General features: G+C 38.2%; 1 protein-coding gene across 1 annotated transcript in view; it reads right to left on the bottom strand.

Moving 5' to 3' along the window:
• Nucleotides 1-22295, bottom strand: part of LOC149287583 (partitioning defective 3 homolog B-like) — a 532650-nt gene that overhangs the window by 239393 nt on the left and 270962 nt on the right. Inside the window, exon 19 of the mRNA XM_089492770.1 lies at nucleotides 20379-20604. Within this exon, the coding sequence (XP_089348896.1) occupies nucleotides 20379-20604 (226 nt within the window). The remainder of the gene's footprint in view (nucleotides 1-20378; nucleotides 20605-22295) is intronic.

Genomic DNA, 22295 nt, shown 5'->3' with positions numbered 1-22295 from the left:
CTTTAACCTCTACTACTGGTGGAGCTGTTTCACTTACCTACCAGCCTCTCAATAAAATTCCTTACATTACTTCTAAGACTCTCACTCTTAGGTGTATACCTACCAAAGTACTTCAGAAAGGGCCAGCTCAAGTCCCAGAGTTGGGAATGTGGCAGGATCTTGTAATGTGAACAAGGTTAAGTAAGTCTGCTAATGATTTTGCCAGAACATTTCAAAACTCTTTTTATAACTTCGGGCAGGGAAACAATAAGGCCAGTGCAGTAAATGGAAGGTGCCCATGAATCAAAGTGCCCAGCGGGGTCATGTGATGGTTGTAGGGAGGCAACAGCCCATAGAGTGCAAGCTGCAAAAATGACAAGTCTCTGCGAGATGTAATTGAGAAGTGGCAGGAACGATGGAGTGCTGAAAACGTGTTAGTAACATAGTAACATAGTTCATAAGGTTGAAAAAAGACCAAATTCCATCAAGTTCAACCTATATACATATTGTGTCCCTACTGTGTTGATCCAGAGGAAGGCAAAAAACCCTTATGAAGCAGATGCCAATTGCCCCATACCAGGGGGAAAATTCCTTCCCGACTCCAAATATGGCAATCAGAATAAATCCCTGGATCAACGTTCTGTCCCTATTAATCTAATATCCATAACTTGTAATATTATTGCTTTCAAGAAACACGTCCAGGCTCCTTTTGAACTCTTTTATTAAGTTTACCATTACCACTTCCTCTGGCAGAGAGTTCCATAATCTCACTGCTCTTACTGTAAAGAACCCCCATCTGTGCTGGTGTAGAAAACTTATTTCCTCCAGCCGTAGAGGATGTCCCCTTGTTATAAATACAGTCCTGGGTATAAATAGGTCCTGGGAGTGATGTTTGTACTGTCCCCTTATATATTTATACATAGTTTTTAAGTCCCCCTTAAGCCGTCTTTTTTCCAAACTAAATAACCCTAATTCTGATAATCTTTCTGGGTACTGTAGTCCTCCCATTCCCCTTATTACTCTGGTTGCCCGTCTTTGAACCCTCTCCAGCTCCACTATATCTTTCTTGTACACTGGTGCCCAGTACTGTACACAGTATTCCATGTGTGGTCTGACTAGTGACTTGTACAGTGGTAGAATTATTTCCTTGTCGTGGGCATCTATGCCCCTTTTGATGCACCCCATAATTTTATTTGCCTTAGCAGCAGCTGCCTGATACTGGTCGCTACAGGTAAATTTACTGTTAACTAAAACTCCTAAGTCCTTTTCCATGTCAGTCGTCCCCAGTGTTTTCCCATTTAATACATATTCCCAGCCTGGATTTTTCTTCCCCATGTGCATAACCTTACATTTATCTGTGTTGAACCTCATCTGCCACATCCCAGCCCAAGCCTCCAACCTATGCAGATCCATTTGTAGCCGTGCACTGTCCTCTATTGTGTTAACCACGTTACAGAGCTTAGTATCGTCTGCAAAGATTGATACTTTACTATACAATCCCTCTACAAGGTCATTAATAAATATATTAAAAAGAATAGGACCCAAAACTGACCCCTGTGGTACCCCACTAGCAACAGTCACCCACTCAGAGTATGTACCATTAATAACCACCCTCTATCTCTCTATCACTGAGCCAGTTACTTACCCACATACACACATTCTCCCCCAGCCCAAGCATTCTCATTTTATGTACCAGCCTTTTATGTGGCACCGTATCAAATGCTTTTGAAAAATCAAGATATACGACATCCAGTGTATGGTGTTAGCATGTGTGTGTATGTTACTGTATGATGTTTGAGTGTGTGTGTTAGCGTGAGTGTGTCATATAATGTTAGAGTGTGTATGTATATCAGTGCATGCTGTTACAATGGGTATGTATTTAGTTTTAGGTTCCATGTGCAGTGGGTGAGAGTTACACACATGAGTGCATGTGTGTGACAGCATAATATGTACTTATGGTATTGTCATCACTGTGTTTTAGTATTTGGTGTCATCATCTGTGTGTGTGGGTGTTAGAGTAACGGGGTGAGCCTAGTTTGTATGTTTGTATGTGTGTATTTTAGATATGGGGGGGGTCACCACAGAAATACTGCACCCAGGCACCTCCCCCTGACTTTGGGTTTATCACATTGAGTACCACGAATGTATCTGTTTTTACTGTGAAGAGTTCAATTACAACATCTTCATCAGTAAACACACGTTTTACATCTATCCCTACTTTTCTTTTCTGGAAAAAAAGCTCTGTAAAAGTTGAACAGATGTATTTATTCAGCCAGTTGGCTAGATCTTTATCCTCATTTATATATAACCCCCTTCATTTGTCTTTAATCTAGTTATTCCTTTTTACATTATTCCTTTTTACATTTCTCATTTTACTTGTATATCTGGAAAAGATTGTATTGTCTTTTTTATTATCCTGGCAATTTGTGTGTTTTGGTCAAATAATGCCTTTTTGCTTCCTTGAGCTTGGCTTCATATTTGCTCTCATCTTCCTAATTCTGAATATGCTTATAATTCCTAAATGCTATCTTCATATCCATCAATATATATTATAGTGGTTTCCTTGAAGTCTTAATAATAAGTTTAATGCAATGTTCTATTGCCTTCAGCAGAACATCTCTTAAATAATTCCATTTCTCATAGACCATCAAAAGAGGTCCAGACCATGAAAGACTCATCAATATAACTTTCAACTTTAGAAAAATCAGCCTAAAATCTATATCCTTGAAATGAATAAATTAACTAATTTTACGATAATTTGAACTTTCAGGTCCTGTGTTCTTAAAATATTTAATTATTGAAAAACCTAATAAATAATATGAGATTGTAGGAAAATGTGTAATTTTATAGTTGGATGAGTGGATCACCTGGGTTTCCTCATAGCAAAGAAATTAATGGATCTTCCGTAATATTGTGGTGTGGCTCAATACAGTCTGGCATAAGTATTAAAAGTTGCTGAAAGATTCCCCTATTCCATAAAAATTCCAGCTGTTTTTAGAATACCCCCCAAGATTTTACATGGCCAAGAAGAGGCAATTATTTCTGGGGTTGGGTTAGGAGGTAGGGCTTTACCAAGGGCATTCTATATGACTTGTGATCTACACTATATGGAAAAAATTATTGGTACACCTGACCATCACACCAACAGGGAGTTTTATGACATTGACTTCTAAACACATAGACATTAATTTGTAATTGGTCTACCTTTGCAGTTATAACAGCTTTGACTCCTCTGGGAAGACGTTCCATAACATTTTGGAGTGTTTCTGTGGGGATTTTTGCTCATTCATCCAGTAGAGCATTTGTGAGGTTAGGCACTGATGTTGGACGAGAAGGCCTCACTGTCATTTCAGTTCTAGCTTGTTCCAGTTCTTTATGGACCTTGCTTTGTGCACCAGGGCCTTCTCAAAACCGAGGGGAACCGTTGCCGCAGCAGCACCGGATTGTATTTCTGAAGTTTATTGTTTGCTTCCCCAAACTGTTCCCACAAAGTTGGAAGCATAATATTGTCCAAAACGTCTGGGTATGTCCCCTTCAGCATACAGTGAAAAGCCTTACCAGAAGAGTGGAAACTGCTATAGTTACAAAGGGGGGACCAACTACATATTAATGTTGATGTATTGAGAACACAATTTCATAAGCTATTTAAGTGACTACTACTCTGAGTTAGACATTTAGAAGAACAATTGTATCTACTTCTAAACACATTTGGCGCTGTTTATATATGAATTACTGTGACTTTTAGGGCTATTGAACACTGATACATTCACATTCTGAGTTCTAGAAAAAAGTGACATCATGGGAAGAAATAGGATTTGGGGCTCAAAGAGGGGAACTTATAGTCTATGTTTCTGTACATATTTCAAAAAGAATTAAGTAATAAACTATAAAGAAGCTGCCTTTTTAATATTAAATCCCAATATTTTTAACCTCAATAGGGATTATTTATTAGGACCATTCTTTTTGTGTACGCACCAGTAAAACGTATAACTAGCACTGATAAACACACATATAAAGTCAAGCAATTTCAAATAATTTGCATTGTTTTTCGATGTGTATAATCTTATTTTTGGCTTCCTGTCAACTAAAAGCCTGCAACACATATTTTCAGACTGCATTGTCATAGACTGAGTAACTAGATGCCAGTAGGGCAGAAGAGAACAATACACTTCAAGGCTTCCTTACGAAAAAGCACTTATTTTCTGTAGCACATTATTAGTATGACTTGCAGGTACTGTGGCTCTTTCATATTTCGAGGTATGTTATCTTATTAGCATTCAGCTCCACCATCCCTGCGCAGCTCCAATGGGGAAGCAATCAGTCACTCAGCGTTTTCTCGCAGCCATCGGTGAATGTGCACATTTTGTGCCGACGTCACAGGCTGAGCAGTCTGCAAGGACGATGTTCGGCTACATGCCAGCATAGCAGCGGTACCTATCTGGCAGCGGCAGCACAGAATGATTTACACTTCCATTTCAATCTCTTTAAAGCTAGGAGAGTGATCATCATCCAAAGCCTGTTCAACACAAATCAATCAAACAAAGTTTCTGGAATGGAGGTGTTGGAAATAAACTGGAGATATATAATAAAGCCAGCTGATCTGACTCGTTCCCGTGGCCGCTTGCAGGAAACTCATTATAGCAAATCACTGCAGTTAATAAATGCTGGTTACTGGTCACTAGGACATGCTGACCTTTGAAACCTTCAAAAGTGTCCCAAAAATCATGGAACCTTATGAAGAAAGGAGTGGCGTGGTGCAGGGTACTGCCTTCCGCCCAACGCAGTCCTCGGGAACCACCATTAACCCTCCCAGTGCAGGAAGTCTTTCTCAATGGACGTAAGGATACATTCATGGACAGTGAGTGCTGCTGCAGTGAGGTAAAAGTTAAACATTCAATAAATTAAAAAAAAAAATTTAAAAAACCTTTTTTTAAAAAGTGAATAAACAGGCTGGATTGCCATTAAGGACTGGTACAGTCCTCAGGAATCATAATTAACCCTCCCAGCGCTGAAGTCTTACACAATCATACAAGACTTTCTATTTGAATGTCAGAGACCAATCGGGAGCCTCAAAAAAGTAAAAAAAAAAAGTGTGCCAATAGGTTGGCAGCTGAGCTATATTGAGATCATACTGAAAAATACTTTTTAAATGGGCAGACAACAGCCTTTTACTTTTCTTGTGCACCTGCTTTTGTGGATATCTTCCATCATTCTGATCCAAGCTGATAAGGGTGATGGGAGTTGAGGCCCACAAAACCAGGTGCACAAGAAGCGCAAAAGGCCTGTTTGTATAATGTTTTATCATTTAACCCTTTTTTTTCTGTGTGCCTACCTTTCTATATGCTCTGTGCTGTCAGTGATATGAGTGTCATGTAGTGTGCCCTGAAGTTTTTAAAAAATGTTACAAATAAAATTACAGTAACCTGTGCAAACAATCCTAAGATACATGGAAAAAACATAGTGAAAAAAGCAACGCAAATTAATGTTACGGCTCCCTTTTGCCAGGGATTGGTGACCAACTGGTTGTATAAGTGTCCAAGTGATCCTAGTAAAATATCCTGGCTTGTCCTCTCTTGAAAAATATATACTTTGTAAAGGTATTATGGACAAGGGGAGAGGAAGCGGAGAGGTGGGGAGAGGCGGAGAGGTGGGGAGAGGTGGGGAGGGGAGAGTTCCTGCTGCCTCCCTTTGCCCCTTCTATTTCGAAGGGCTTGGGTGCCAAATGAAACAATGACATACTGTCAGATTTTGTTCAAAATTGAGCTTGTAGGACACAATGCATTGGAAAGGAATGAACTCACACTCTTAATAGCTCTTCATAGGCATGCATGGTGGGAAAGTAAATTAGCTGCATCGAACTGATCACTAATAAAGGGGCATTCTACTGTGCAACCATACTACTACCTTTGCAGCAAAAAATAGGAAGGTAAAAGTGCTAAGAACAATAAAAACAGCAATAAAATAAATAGTCCTATAAATAGCAGCAGCCCACTCGCCAAGGTTTCCTCTTCTTGGCTTGGTAAATAACTTGGAGGTCACAGGAGATAGTGGTTGCGGATAGAGGAGAAGAAAGTCACAGTAATATAATATGTGGCTGGCACCGTGTTAATTCCTTAACTCTTTACCACATATTATATTACTGTGACTTTCTTCTCCTCTATGCGCAACCACTATCTCCTGTGACCTCCATACTACTACCTTTGCCTTTGGTCTTCCACACAAAATGCCACAGCGCTCTCCCACTTTATTTGACCCCTTATTCTTTAACACACCTTTGAACTTTGCCTCTCAATCTCAAGGCAATTCACCAACAATCTACTACCTACCAGCCTGTATCTACCATGCCACCCTTGCATTAGCTCTTGAGAAAGTAGCTCCAACCACAATCCACTGAGGGAAGTCTTGATCTACGCTGGACTTCCAGCACTATAAATACAAGCCCCACTGCCATTACTCAGCCTTATCCTTTGCCAAGCAAACCAACTTGTACCCACTGTCATGTGCAGCCACAAGCATCCCTTCCATTAGCCTTACCACCTCTAACTTACTTTAAAGACAAAATGCAACCCCATTTCTCTACCTCCTCTCGTGTCCAAGCTTCTTTTTTTAAAAAAAAACATTGTATATATTTGGCTGACTTTCTTGATTCTAAATCTCTACATGACCCCCTTCAAACTGGATTTCATTCTTGCCACTCTACTGAGAGTGCTCTTGGACCTTTCTGCCACATTTAACACAGTGGACCACTTTCTGATTCAAATCCTTCACAATCTTGGTCTCTGTGATACTGTTTCCTGGTTCTCACCTTACCTCTCTGATGACACTTCAGTGTCACCTCTTCTAGAAACTCATCCTTTTCACTTCCCATCTAAGTTAGTGTACCCCAAGGCACCCAGACTCCCGACCTCTGTCTCACTGCCACTGTCAGGTGTCTCCCGCTATACACTCTTAAACTTAAGTAAATCTGTACTTATGTTTAGCAACATTAATTATTACACTAAGATACAATTTTGTGGTTGTCCACTTCAAACATCTTCACCTCCTGTGTAGTAGGACTAAGTTTGAGAAGGGCCTTCCTCACCACATTATGTTTCTGCAAGACCAAATTGCTATGTACTGTTTTCCCACTGTAAAGCGCTGCGATATATGGTGACAGTAAATAAATCAAATACCACTATTACTGATAATAAAACATTAAAATCAATATGCAGTGCCAACAAACCCCTATGAATAATCTACTTTTATAGATCATCCTTGAGGGGTATACAGTGCTACTACTGCCAGGAGCCTGCACACATATATATAAAACATTTAAAAAAGGAAACCCTGATTTTATTACACATATTTGAAACTCCTTCTAACGGCAGGCAGCAGGACATAATGATGTGTCTTACGCATTTCATTCAAGCATGCATTTTAATTTAGAATCTTCAGAACTTTACAAAAAGTAATAAGAAGGAAAGCACAAGATACCAGCGTTTTAAAATAGCCCTACTAACATATAACTTCAGTGCTTATTTACAACGCATTACATTTCTTCTTATTAACATTGCTTGCAGCATCGTCAGTAATATATCTGATGATATATATTTAGTTTTGGGGGGGTTTTTTTAAACTGATTAAAAATACAGTATTTATATTCAACCAAGTGCCAAATCTGCAGTTTATTGAAAATATTCAGGCATTAAACAAAAGCTGTTTATATTGTATATAACAAACTAGGTGCAAAATCTTCATTGGACTCTTTACACGTAGAGATGATCTCACACTGCATTACTTACTGGACATCTGTAAACAGATGTGTAAATAACTACGGGATATCACCGAGTTACATTAAAAATCTCACTGCTTTAAAAGTAGATATCTGCAGACACAAATAAATACCATACAGTACTTCTATATAGATACTATGGGAGCTGTATGACTTTCATATGGGGGTCTTGACTGATAAAATGTCCCTGGCTAACAGGTTCAGAAGGAAGACTTAGAACAAGGAAGATTAATTCACTACCACTAGTGGTAAGAATACTAATATCTAGAAAACTATTTCAGAAAATGCCCAATAGTCACCAATGACTTGCACAAGAATTGTCACAGTCACTGGTGCCCTTACATGGACACTTGTCTAACCCCGGGTTAAATTAAATTCCTAATCTTAGGTAGAAGCTGCAGCTCCCTGCCTCCTCCGTGGCAGGAAGAAAGCATGGAGGCATTGAAATCATGTGAACAGGTGTCTTGTTAGGCCTCCGTCCTCAGTGTTTGTTGAGCAGGGGCTGGAGCAGCTGACTGGTAGTAAATACATCATATACACGGATGCTAGCTGGGGACGGTCAAAGGCATAAATGTACATAGGAGGATTCTGCAGCACATACATTTAAAGGGACCGCTCAGCTATTATATGTATTTAAGTTCATATGATGGCTGACATTTCACTTTAAGTAATAGACTAACTCTCTAGATTATACTAAATAATGTAAAATTTTAAAGATATAAGGTATACTTTCCTCCAAATGACATGCAGCGATATGACAATCAAAAACACACTATGACACAAAGTGTAAGCAGAGTTATTGGCATGTGCTTAATTACACCCCGATTTTCATTATCACGCTCAGAATCATTTTAAACCACTTGTAATTCAAGATTTCTCTATCAAAGGAGACAATACACATAATAGACTCAGCATGACTAGAAGAGAGTCATAGAAATATAAAGGATGCACTGCAGGAGAAGGCGAGTTTGATACAGACATGAGGCTTGTATCCAATTATGAGATTGAGTACCATACATCTGGCCATGGATGAGAGGGGCCGGACAAAGAACCGAAATGTATGTACGGAGAAAACTAGGATAATCCAATCAACTCACCTACTGCTGGCTACCAGAATGTCATTACATTTTACTTTAGAAAAAGAAGAGTATCCTGAATAAATACTGTAATTAGAACAGCTACTAGGCATTGTATGGTCTTAGGGACAAATCTTTATTTTCAACCAATGCTTTCGTCCAGATACATGTTCTGTGTTTTTTTTTTATTTTCTCTTAAAAAAAAACCTTTACACATGCTGTAAAGCCATATCAGAAAAATGAGAATAAAAAAAATAAGGATTTTTGGAATAACACCCCTTCTTACACATAAACCCATATTTCCCTCTCTGTTGTAATTGGTTTGTGTTGTGATCAAATACTTTTAGTTAGTTATGTTTTCTATACTGGAGCAGTACAGGTAGATACCTCTCAATTCTTGAATTTTTGGTTGCAAGAATAAGTGTAAAGAAACAATGAGAAGAAACATAATTACACACAATATTAGCATTAAATGGACCCAAGGAAACAGGAGACTCTCTTATTTTTTCACTGAGGAACCAAATGATTGAAAATTTAATTTAAAGGGTGATTGGCTCTTTCTTAGGAAACCAATTACATTGATAGGTTCTATTATTTTTGTCTGTTTACCCTGAAGGTGATTCATGAGGCTTAGTTAACGACAATCTCATGGCTCATCCCCACATTTACGTATGAATGGATGGGTTCTACCAAAATTCAAGGGAAACAAATCCCTAAAAACACCTCGTTATTGTATGCAGGAAAAAAGCTAACTATATTTTAGCCAAAAACATTTGAGAATTTAAATTTACATGGCAATTTGTTATGCCTTCTGTCAGTTGATAGATGGTGTCACGGGCACAAGTTTTTAGTACACCAGATCTGGAATATATGGACTCGCTTTTCTGCCATTGACTGACTGCTTCAAGCAGCCAATCAATTGTGCAACAACAGGACCATCAAGGAGATGTTGTGCTGCAGAGCAGGAGCTGCAGCTTCTCCTAACAGTAAGTTAGAAGGTTGAAGAATTAATATTAAAGCTGCTTGGTATGCTGCAGTGTTTAACATAATATATCAGATACTTAGAGATCAATGCACTAAAAGCCATTAAGCCAAGAGGAAAGTACAGTATGTCATTATTTTTTGTTGAAAATAAAATCAGAAAATGCACGATAAAACAACAAAAAAAAAACAACAGTATTCTACATCCCCAATATACTATAATGCCAATTGGTGTCTATTTTGCACATGCATTAATCTGACTCTGAGTGGACATGTCTACCATGTTTTAACATAATTTAACGTTATACTTTGCATATAAAAGCTACATATTAATCGAAAGGATTAACAATGACTTCTTTATTTATTCGGTTCTTAGAATTAATTTCCATTTCAAAATGAGTCAAATTATACTACCAGGTGGTCAAATTATCACGTGCGTATCCAGTGCCAGGCTACCACTTCCTCCTCCTTTTGCTATCAGAATGCCCAGAATTATTTATATATATATATATATATATATATGTGAACCCATCTAGGAATTATAATTATCCCAATCTAGACAGCTTTGTTCCAGGATCATGTAACATCCCTGGGTAAAAGAAATATACATACATACATACATATACACACATATATACAGTATAGAGCACCATATAGTATTTTAATCAAATTTTAAATATGCTCATAAGGTGTATCACTAATAATTTAAGGGGAAATTAAAATAAAGAAAATACACCAAAATGACATTAAATATTCTTAAACTTTAGACATAGGTGGCACACAGTGTGTGGTGTGTATTGGTCATTATTATTCTAGCACCAACTCTGGTTGCAACTAATTGAGCAACTAATTGCGGAAATAGCTAAAATCACATTGATGAGGGGAGTTATAATCATAGGTGAATGCTACAGAACAATGTGATACTAGTGTCTATATTTTGCTTAAACCATCCTTACATTATGGCTGGCACTTGATTTGAGTAGATATCATTTATTACCAAATGCATACTGCATTAAGTCATACAGTTCATAAAGACAACTGTTCTACTCAAATGCACCAATGCAGTTTATCTAAACAACGTAAAACCCTTTGTTAAATAAAACATACCTGCATAATAGGCTAAGCGGTGTTTGACTGTAGAAGAGCCTCCGGTTTCTTAAAGTTCAATGATGAAGAATGCCACTTTAATGTCTAGAACCACCACTACTAATATTAATAGTATCACATTACAAATAAAACAGCACAAACATCAAGAGCAGTCAGAAGAAAAAAAACAAGTTTCCTCATCTGTACCATTTTTTTCCTGACCTAGATTTCTCCACAACTTCCTGATCCAGTAACACGTTCTTTTATAACATTCTTCATTCCCTCACGTTATTCTATACCATCACTGTGGTGCATTTACCCCTGCCTAGCTTTACATTCTATGATAAGCTATCACTTCCACTTGTCTGTAAGGCTTAATTGCTTTCTTCTGAGAAACGAATGAAATACACAAGTACAGAAAATAACATTTAACAGAAACAGTATTGATTTCCAGCAGGGTTACACAACGTTCATGACATAGTTCCTTTTACGGACAGGTCTGTAGGAGCAACCGTTGAATGTCATCCCTGTCGTCTCATGGTCCCTCTGCCTGACCTCACCATTCATGGGGCATCATAGATACCGTAATACCGTAACACAGCCAGCAGGAAACTGGGAGGCCCAAAAAAAAAAAAGTAACTGACAGTGAAGAATAAAAACAGATCTGTATTTTTTATGTATTTTTTTCTATTAAGAAAATCGCTGATCACTAAAAAAGAAGGAAATATATTGCTGAAATATGTCTTGATGGCCCTATAACTACCAATTTTCTTCTATGCCCAGTAATGATTGAGAATATTGCACCTAATGGCTATAGCTATATTTTTAATTCCTCAGTACTTATTAATGTATGTTGTGCCTAAGGCTTCTCACTGGAGTTTATTTTAGGTTCCATGTCTACTAAAGTCACACAGTGGAATGGCGAATGTTCAGTGCGTCTTTTGGCAGATGAAAAGAGCCACAGGCATTATCCGGCTTTATTTCATTTTTATAATTTAACAGTAACGGTCCTAGCTTCTTCATGATTATTTTAGGTTTCATGTCAAATGTGCGTAACACTAACTCCCAGAGCCATTTGCATTCTTGCCAACTTCTACAATTCTTTCACTGGATACTTTAACACAAGTGGTACCACTGCTGCTCTTATTATACCTTCTCTTTGTTATACTCTAACTAATAAGTACATTTGTTAGCTCCACATGCATAAAGATATACATACCGGTATATAAATATATGTGCCACTACATTTACCATAGTCTACTCACAGTGGCGTCGCTACAGGGGGGCAATTGCCCCCCCCTAGGATATTCCTTGCCCCCCCGCCGAATTTGGAGCCACCCAGGACAGTCCCCTTGACTGCTAACGACGGCATGGTGCCGTCGCTAGCAGTCCCAATCAGGTGCTAACGACGGCACCATGCAGTTACTAGCACTATCTTACCTTGATGGAGGTCTGTGGATCCCCATCACCACCTACCCCGGCGATCTGCCCCTCACACTGAAGGGCATCACCGGGGCCACCTGATCCGGCTGGTGACGGCACGCGCAATGACGCGATGACGTCACCACGCAACTTTATTAACAACTGACAATTGTCAGTTAAAGCGATATGGGGGCATGCTGCTTAGATGCCTGTATCTCAGGCATCTAAGCAGCTACAGACCCCCCCCATATATACCGTTAAAAAGCTAATTATCTCATAGATAATCAACATAATCAACATAGATTATCTCAACATATTTTCTAGCCAAAGCGACATATTCCATCATTATTTGTGCACTCAACGTTTGTCCTAGAAATACATGTAGCCCCTTATTTGAAGCTCTAATGGGCGTAGTTGTCTGAATGAGGGAGAGCATGAGTTAATGTGTGGATGAATTGTCTGAATGAGGGAGAGCGTGAGTTAATGTGTTTGTGTGTATCATAGATGTATAATTGTGGAAGGGCAAAGATGGCACTAGCAGGATGTTTGAGCCTTGGGGACCGAGATGGCACAGGCAGGGTGTATATGGGACAAAGATAGCAAATCTTATGTGTGTTATCTGGGTGCTGGTCAGGTTCTATGTGGGCAGTGTGGACGCCAGGGCTTGCTTTGGGGTGTGCAACCTGTGATCTATGCCTGTAATTTAGGGGTTTTAAATATACTTTTAATGCCATGTTTTTATGTGAATTCCAATTGATCTGTACCTGCAAAGCTGGGTTTCTGTGTTATTCTGTAGATCCATATCTGCTATGCTATGTTTCCATACATTATTTATGTATACCTGCAAATACAGGGTTTGTATGTCTTGTTCAGTTGATTAATACCTGCAATGCTGTTTCCATGTATTTATTTGATCTATACCTGCGATGCTACGTTTCATATATTATTACTGTATACCTGCAAATACAGGATTTGTATGTCTGATTCTGTTTATTTGATATATACCTTCAGTGCTGAGATCACAAGTGAATTTCAATTGATCTATACATGCAAAGCTGGGTTTGTGTGTTTAATGTGTTGATCTATACCTGCTATCGGCAGCAGGGTCTAATATTTATATATATCGGCAACTGGGGCTAATATTAATATATATGGGCAGCAGGGGCTAATATAACTATATCAGCAGCAAGATCTAATATTAGGCCCTGAAATCATTTAGTGCAAAAGTTAAGGTATTGTGTTGTTTAAAGGATTTCAAGGATTAGTCGTACTAAATTGTGGCTTCAGGCTTCCCATGTTGAATGATCAAGTATTGTATTGTCCAATAACAAAAGTATCATTCCATAGCACATTACTTTTGGCAATATATATATATATATATATGTTTTTTCAGTGGTATGATTTAATGGTGGAAATTATTAATGCCCCCCCAGTTTGACTGTGGTATCTTGTGTGCCCCCCCTATATACTGTCGGGGGGGGAGCAGATGGCATGTATGTGCTTTGTCAGAATGAACCTGTGTATATAAAATATTTTATTTAATTCGGGAAATCACAAAATTGACCTGGCCATATAAGGCTCTCCATCCGCTACAGCAGCCAAACCTTTAACCCCTTAAGGACCGGGCTCATTTTTCGTTTTGTACCCTGTGGGACCGAGGCTGTTTTGACACTTTTGTGGTGCTTGTGTTCAGCTGTAATTTTCTCATCACCCATTTAGTGTACCCACATAAGTTATATATTGTTTTTTTTAGGACAAGATGGGCTTTCTTCAGATACCATTATTTTGATCGTATCATCTTATTTACTATAAAAAAATAAAAAAAACATGGTGAAAAAGAAAAAATAAACACATTTTATGACTTTTATTTGAAAAATCTTTTACTCACCTAAAAAAGCAAGTAAAAAAACTAGCTAAATAGATTCTACTACTTGTCCTGAGTTTAGAAATACCCAATGTTTTTATGTTTTTTTGCTGTTTTTTGTAAGTTATAGAGCAATAAGTACAAGCAGCGTTTTATGATTTCCAAATCTTTTTTAACAAATCTGGTCAGTCTGCCTCCATCTCCTCTTTGGAACATCTTTGAAGCCGGTTAACTCAATTTAACCCTGTCAAATCATATATTTTTGAAAAGTAGACACCCCAGGGTATTCCAAATGTTGTTATTTTAACCCTTTCCATGCACCAATTATAGAACTACACTTTGTCAAACTTTGTAATATTAATTTTTTTTTTTTTTTTTTTCCACACAAATTGTACTTTAGTCATAGATATACAGGTTCTGGTATATGTCACTGTGAAACAACCCCCCCAATGTGTGTTCAGGAACATCTCCTGAGTGCAGTGATACCCGACATGCATGGGTTTGTCGGGTTGTTTGAGATTTAAAATGCCACATTTGGGAAGTGCGCTTTTTTTCTCCATTTTGTCCAGTCTGTACCTATGCCCTATCTTTGAGCTCGGCCACTCCAATTTACCCCATCAGCCATTTTTTTTATATATTAGACACCCCTTGGGTATTTGAAGTGCTTTTATTTTAACTCTTTGTTGAGATTTTTTAGACATTTTAGCACTTGCTCAAAATAATAAACTTTATTTTTTATTTTATTTTATTTTTTTAATACTTATATTTTTTTTTACACATTTTGCTGGTACTGGATGGTTCATCAAGTGACATCACTGCATAATTATTTTTAAATGTTAGCACATTTTTTTTATTTTTATTTTTTCCATTTTTTTTTTTAATTATTTTTTTTTATATTTTACTAATCACATAGTGATTAGAAAGCTGGGTTCCATTGACTTGCTTGGTTGAATGCAGTACCTGTATTCAACCTGCAAGTGGAGCCAGAGTTCTCTAGAGGGTCAGGAGACCGTCTAGCGAACTCTTTCTTCTTTATTATTTTTTTTCCCGGGCCGCCGCCATCTTGTTGATGGCGAAGATCACCGGCAGCTGCGGCTGTGACCGCTCTCTGGAGCGGTCACAGCCCATCCAAAGGTAAGTGTTTGGTGTCGCTGGATGCCTCCTGATCGAGGCATTCCAGCGACACCATTTAAGTTTAGGAGGCGATCGTTGATCGCCTCCTAAACGCTTTTAAAACGGGCGTCCGCCGCCATACAATGTATGGCGGCTGTTGACGCTCCGGGGAGGGGCCAGACATGGCCCCCGATGCCGATCTCGGCGTTACTGAATGCCCCGACATCGAGGCATTACAGTAACGCCGTTTAAGCAAAGAAAGTGATCGTTGATCACTTTCTAAGCTTATTTAATTTTTTGACGGTTCAGGACCGTCAAAGGTCATTTAGTGACCTTCCTGTCATGACGGTCCTGAACCGGCAAAGGTCGCGAAGGGGTTAAACACACAAGGTGAGTTTGGGTTGCAAGACTGCATTTTTTTTTTTAAACTGCTCACAAGATTCATGAGTCACAAATTTATCTACTCCCCCCATAGATGGATTTGGTCTGCCCCAGTTAGTTTTTTTTTTCTAAGGATAATAAGGATATCATTTTTTTTTCTATTAAAAATATTTACCTGTAAAAAGAATTCTAGAAGCAACATATAAAATACACCAGACTTTTTATGTGATTTGTTTTTTTGAGATGTTAAATGCACAGGGAGCAAAAGTGATTTGTTAGACCAAACAACAGAAAACACTGGGATTCAAACCGTGATCCCTTTCCTTATATTATCTCCCTTTCTTTGATAAATTGTATATCCTGCCATTTAGTACAGAACACAGACTATTCTGTCTGTAGCAAAAAAGGCCATTTGTCCACTCAGCATTCTGATTCTTCATTGTCTTTTACCAATCCATTTAATCCAATTCAGCTCTCAGTATCTTGACAAGAGTGAAGATTTATGACGGCACAAAGTGTGTGAGACAAGACTTTGAACTGTAGCAGCGTTTATATTCTCTTCTCTGGTTCAGGCCCAGAAACCAAATGTGAACAGTTTAACAATTAGCTAATACTGTCTCAGCTCTTATTTACACAACCACATAGTCCTGTAAATGAATCACACAACGCACACTTTTTGTTGTACATATACACATCAGTCACAAGATACTGCCATACATAAAAACATATTATATTACATATTAAAACATGTATTATATTACATTATATAGGGATGCACGGAAATGAAAATTCAGCATTCACTTGACCAAAACCGAAAATGACCCCCCACCTTTAAAAAAACAAACCCAAAACACACTTTTATTAAAAGTAACACACCAAAATTGGACAAAAAATGTAAATATATATATATATATAATTGTGAACGGCAATCACACTTTATATATATATTAATATTGTTATCGAATTTTTCTGTCCAATTTTGGTGTGTTACTTTTAATTAAAGCATTCACCTGACTCACACTGGGATCCTGCTTCCCCTGGCCGGTACAAGAGACGCTGGTAACGTGCAGGTAAGCAGCAGGGCCTCTGCGGACGATTATTTCGGCCGATTTATTTTATTTGCCGATAATGCCCTATTTCGGCCACCGATATAACGGTGCATCCCTAAATTATACTAAGCAACTTATAAAACAATATGATTTTTTAATTAAGTATTTTCGTTAACCTTACAATGTTCCTTATTATTGCTATATTTGTATCTCTTAGAACTTAATTAAAAAATATAATGACCAGGTGTCATTGACTGAAACTTCTTTCTCCAGTTACCTGTTGCTTCAGGTGTGTCCTCCACCTAAGCCTAAATATTAGTATTTCAACTTTAACCAGCCATACAAAGTACTTTAATGTCAAGCAGTGTAATGTAATTGCTTTTAATTATGCAAAACCTGTGATACATTTTTGGATTAAAAAAAAACCTACAACTCTACTTCAACTTTATATATATATATATATATATATAATGTATAAATCTATTCATTTATACTTTTCATTTTCATATATGTAAACCACCTTTTGGATCTTCCCTACAGACGCCTAACTTTGTAAGCACCTCAGCGTTAAAATATATTTTATATGTAATGTATTCCAGCCTTCACACCGCTCGGCTTAATGGAAGTCAATATCTGTATATTATACTATCCACTCTGCAATTCCATTACAGACTCCACACCGCCGGTCATAAAAAGTATCATTCTGAGCACAAGCCCATAACAGTAATGATAAAAAAGGGCCATTTCTCTTCCCCAACTAGAATGAAACATTTAAATCACCGTGGCTCTTTGCTCTAAGGAAAATTGGCAAATTAACAGGGCTAAAAAAGCTAAAATATTCATGGATGGTGTAAAAAAGACAAGTAAATAACTGAAGGCAAGTTTTCATCCGGGGAAAACTCAGAATCTGACAAAAATGACAGGACAAAAAAAATGATACAAATGTAATACTAAACGTACTAAATGTGCACATATGGAGACGTTTCCAATGTTATATCAAGCAACGCATTCTTAAATTGAATATATTTAGTAACAAGTATTTCATAGCCAGAAATATTACCAGTTTCGTCTTAGCCACTGCGCGGGGTATATGTTCTATATTACCCAAAAATAACTAGGATGACTAGAAAGCACAAACATTAAATATTGCACAAGCATCAGCCAACACGATACTGTGCTGCACAGTGGTCAGGAGGGTGATGCGCCATTATTCATCACAAGGTATGAAGAGTTTGAAAACTGTACTCTAATCCCACTTGCAGGCACTATGAAAGATGGGGTATCCTTGGCTTGTACACAGTACAGTGCCAGGAACATAGAATGTGGATATGCTATTTAGATAAACATATTCACTCTTACTTAGAAAAAGCACATAGTAAAGAGCTCAAGTTAGAGCAACATGCGGATTTTTAGGTAACTTGAAAGCATCACATTGATTTAGTGTAATGAACAGTAAAATGCAGGCTCTGGTAAAAATGGTAGATCTGGTTTTATGGAACGAACATGCTTTGTTTTTATTGCACAGTCACAGAGAACCTGTATCACCTCTTAGCTTCGAGATGTGTATATCCTGTTAATTGATTGGTAGAAACACAATAATTTCTCTAATACAATTACAATAGAAGTAGCCATTCTTCACATAAAAACTTACTTATAAAGCCTCATGTTATATTCTCTGTATTTCTTACCATGCCAAAATTGCATGGTCATAAATGTCTTGGTATGCTGAAAGGGGCACACCCAAGACATTTTGGACAATGCTATGCTTCCAACTTTATGAGAACGGTTTGGGGAAGGCTCTTTTCTGTTTCAGCATTACTGTGCACAAGCGCACAAAGCAAGGTCGATAAAGACATGGTTACATGAGTTTGGTGTAGAACAGGGGCGTCCAACATTCCCCCCCGCGGGCCAAATGCGGCCAGCGAAACCTCGAGGTGCGGCCCACGTGAGATCGGCAGCCAGGATCACAAGAGCCCTGCTGCTTACTTGTGGGAGGGTCTATTCTCTGCTCCAGTCCTGCCTCCTCTGTGGGGAGAACGAGGGAGGCCGCGCCCCCTGCTGAAGTCTGTGAGCGGCATCGAGAGCTGTAGTGAAGGTAAGGGGGTGGGGGAGATTGTGTGAATGAGTATGTCTGATTGAGGGAATTAATCTGTGAATGAATGAATTTGTGTGTGTGATAGCATGGATGTGTAAGTGCTGGAACCTAGGCATGATGGGACTGTGATTGCTATTAGCAATCACACTCCTATCATACCAAGTCAGCCAGTACATGCTGAAACCTGGCTAGCTGCCCCCCTTGTGTATTGATGCTGCCAGCAGTATGGGGTCTGCACCAGCATGTATTGGTTGACTTGGGATGATAGGAGTGTGATTGCTAACATCTAACAGCAATCTGCTAACAGCAATCACAGTCCCATCATGCCTAGGTTCCAGTATTTACTGGTTGCCTGGGTATAAAAAGAGTGTGTTTGCTGTTAGCAATCACACTCCTATCATGCCAAGTCAGCCAGTACATGCTGAAACCTGGCTAGCTGCCCCCCTTGTGTATTGATGCTGCCAGCAGTATGGGGTCGGCACTTACAGCCACCCTTTAACAGCATGTACTGGCTGACTTGGGATGATAGGAGTGTGATTGCTAACAGCTAACAGCAATCTGCTAACAGCAATCACAGTCCCATCATGCCTAGGTTCCAGCATTCACTGGTTGCCTAGGTATAAAAAGAGTGTGTTTGCTGTTAGCAATCACACTCCTATCATGCCAAGTCATATCGTTGATTTATCGTTGGTTACACACTAAAATTGGACAAAAAATACAATGCCCAGCCAACCAGTACATGCTGGAATCCGGGTATGCCTGAGATTGCTGTTAACAATCATAATATATAATTTTTTTTTACAATTTTGGTGTGTAACTTACTTTTATTAAAATGTGTGGGGGGGGGGTCAGTTTCAGTTTTGGCTAAGTGAACCCTGAATTTTCGGTTTTGGTCCAGAATTTTCATTTTAGTGCATCACTAAAATAAATAGCTATTTATTATATTATTTTATTTTTACTTTTCCAGAATCCTGAATTTGTAGGCCCAGAAATCCCAGAAATCAGTGAGAGGAAAAGTAAAGGTTTTGTGTCATTTAATTTATTTTAATCTGCATATTTTATTAAAGGCCATATTTTCTCTCAGTGAAAAATGAGTGCGGCCCGCGCACGTATACAATTCTGATGAAGTGGCCACTGCAGAAAAAACTTGGACACCCCTGGTGTAGAAGAACTTGCAATTGATACATTACTGCAATGTAACAATATGAGAAGATCATTTCACATTTGCATTTCACTTCACCTACAGTAAGGGGTATCATGGATCAGTGTTGCCTCAATTACCACCTGCAACAATCCCAAAGGGCTCCTTGTAATTTCAAATTCATAGTTCCACCCTAAAGTATGAAGACTGTTTATTGTTTCTTTCAGGATTGGTTATACTTTCTTAAGAACGTCCACATCATACCACACCTCAGTACCGGAGGGATCCAGGTATAACACCTCCATTGCTAATCTACCCCTGTGGCTGGCTAAAGACAATGGGCATCAAATGCCAGCAATAGTTTAAGCTTCTTTTAGAGAGAGACCAAGTAGTGGTGACATAATGTGAAGTGTTTAGTACCTGAGCATGGCTCCTAGACCTTTTTTCTTGGCCTTCTTCTCCTGCTCTTCACTTTCTTCCTTCTTTTTCTTATCTTTCACTTTGGTCTTGCCCTTCTCCTTCCCTTTGTCTTTCTTTTTCTTGTCTTTCTTGACTTTGTCAGCATCCTCGGAAGCCGGATTCCAAGGGGCTGATTCACCGGAGGGGGTCCCTCGGCCAGAGTGGGAACTCACATCAGAAAGGCCATCTGTAAAGGAGAGGACAAATCAATAGAGTGCATGGAGCACATTCAAGGCCTTTGATGAGATCACTGAGCATTTGGGCATGAAATTAATAATGTCTGTACACTCTCACTAGTTGCTGGATTTGCACACATCTCTCTGTGTCAGGTATCATGAAAAACAACTTTATAATGGTGTTCATTAGTTCATACATAATCCCACCACAAAAAGGTCAAGGTGCTAAGTGAAATCTCTCTTATATCCACTAATAAATGGAGTAGTTCATGCATAATATGAACTATTAAACCATTTGAAGTGGCAACAAATGTGCTGAGTGAGATCGATACACCACACCAACTCTGAAGAAATGCCCTATATCAATTCTCCTTGCACCCGGTGTGATAAATGTTCATACATATAGCAGACTCCCTGTACACATCTATCCTGTGTTTGGCTTCCAGACAAAGGAATTAATTATTTGATCTCTTGCCTCTGTTATTTCTCTAAAACATTGAAATCTATTTATATATTGGGGATAGTATACTTGCATCCATTCTTTATTAAAACATCACAATTAAAAAAAACACAGAATCCAGAAAAAAAAATCTTGCAGATCTGATTTTACCAGGGCCATTTTAGGCCATATGTACCAAAACAGATGAGATAGATGACAGAAATATGTGTAAAATTGCATGGTTCACATGAAGTTTTATTCTGGAATTTATGCTTCTAATTCAAATCTGGTAGAAGGTTCAATGGATCATGTTATGCATTTTAGCCTGTTCAAAAAAATAAATAAATAAATAAATCCGCCTATGGGAGCTAACCACATCATATGGATTAAGGGTCAGCATCCAGACATAATTTAAGCAGCAGAAAAACTACACTTATATAATGAACATCCAACCGCAGATATTAATTTCCATTAGTTAGATTCCTTTAGGGTTTTAAAACGTTTTAGCCTGTCAATAAAGAGGCTCCCATGCAAAGTGGCTTTAATGCCCCTGATTCACATTCATACTCTATAGTCAAAGCAATCTCCAAATGTCTTTTATTATTGTTACCACATGTAGAATGCAGCGTAACATTTTTCACAATTCACATTAAATCATGGCTAAAAATTTTAGGAACAAAAAAAGGCAAATAAAGGGTGCATAATACATATTAGCTTTTCTCAGAGTTTTTTTATTCATTTTCTTGGGAGAGGTCGCTATAGTCCGAACCCAACGCCAGTCTACAGCGAAAACCACTGACAAGGAATAAACATGAATCCTTATAACGTTAGAAAAATATGAAAATGTCTGCTATTACTCACTAAACAATGTGTTTTGAAAGAATTCACACTTTTCAACTTACTGACTTAATTATGCATCACAAGGAGCAAACCCTGTAGACCATATACTAAAAGAAGGGCTTAATTGGCAGTGCATAAAGCATTGCTAAACAGATGAGATGACATAATAACATCACGCAAACTTAATTATACTTTATGCAGGGCTAACTCAGATTTCTACAGAATAAGCTCATAAAGGCTTGTGGATTTGCCCTACTGAAGACCTTGTTGGGTGCGAAATGTTGGCCTGGCCTTTGCACGATACCTTATCATAAATTATTTGAAAAGCATATATATATATATATATACAAAGAATGCAGAAATTATAAAGTGAAAGTTTTTATTCCCAACTTAAGCACAAGTGACAAACATTATAATTGTACA

Source organism: Sceloporus occidentalis, unplaced genomic scaffold (genome assembly GCF_023333645.1).
Source record: "Sceloporus occidentalis isolate IW3139 unplaced genomic scaffold, rSceOcc1.0.p SCAF_59, whole genome shotgun sequence".
Lineage (NCBI taxonomy): Eukaryota > Metazoa > Chordata > Lepidosauria > Squamata > Phrynosomatidae > Sceloporus > Sceloporus occidentalis.
Note: the sequence above shows the minus strand (reverse complement) of the source record. Positions and strands in the feature narration are given on the sequence as shown.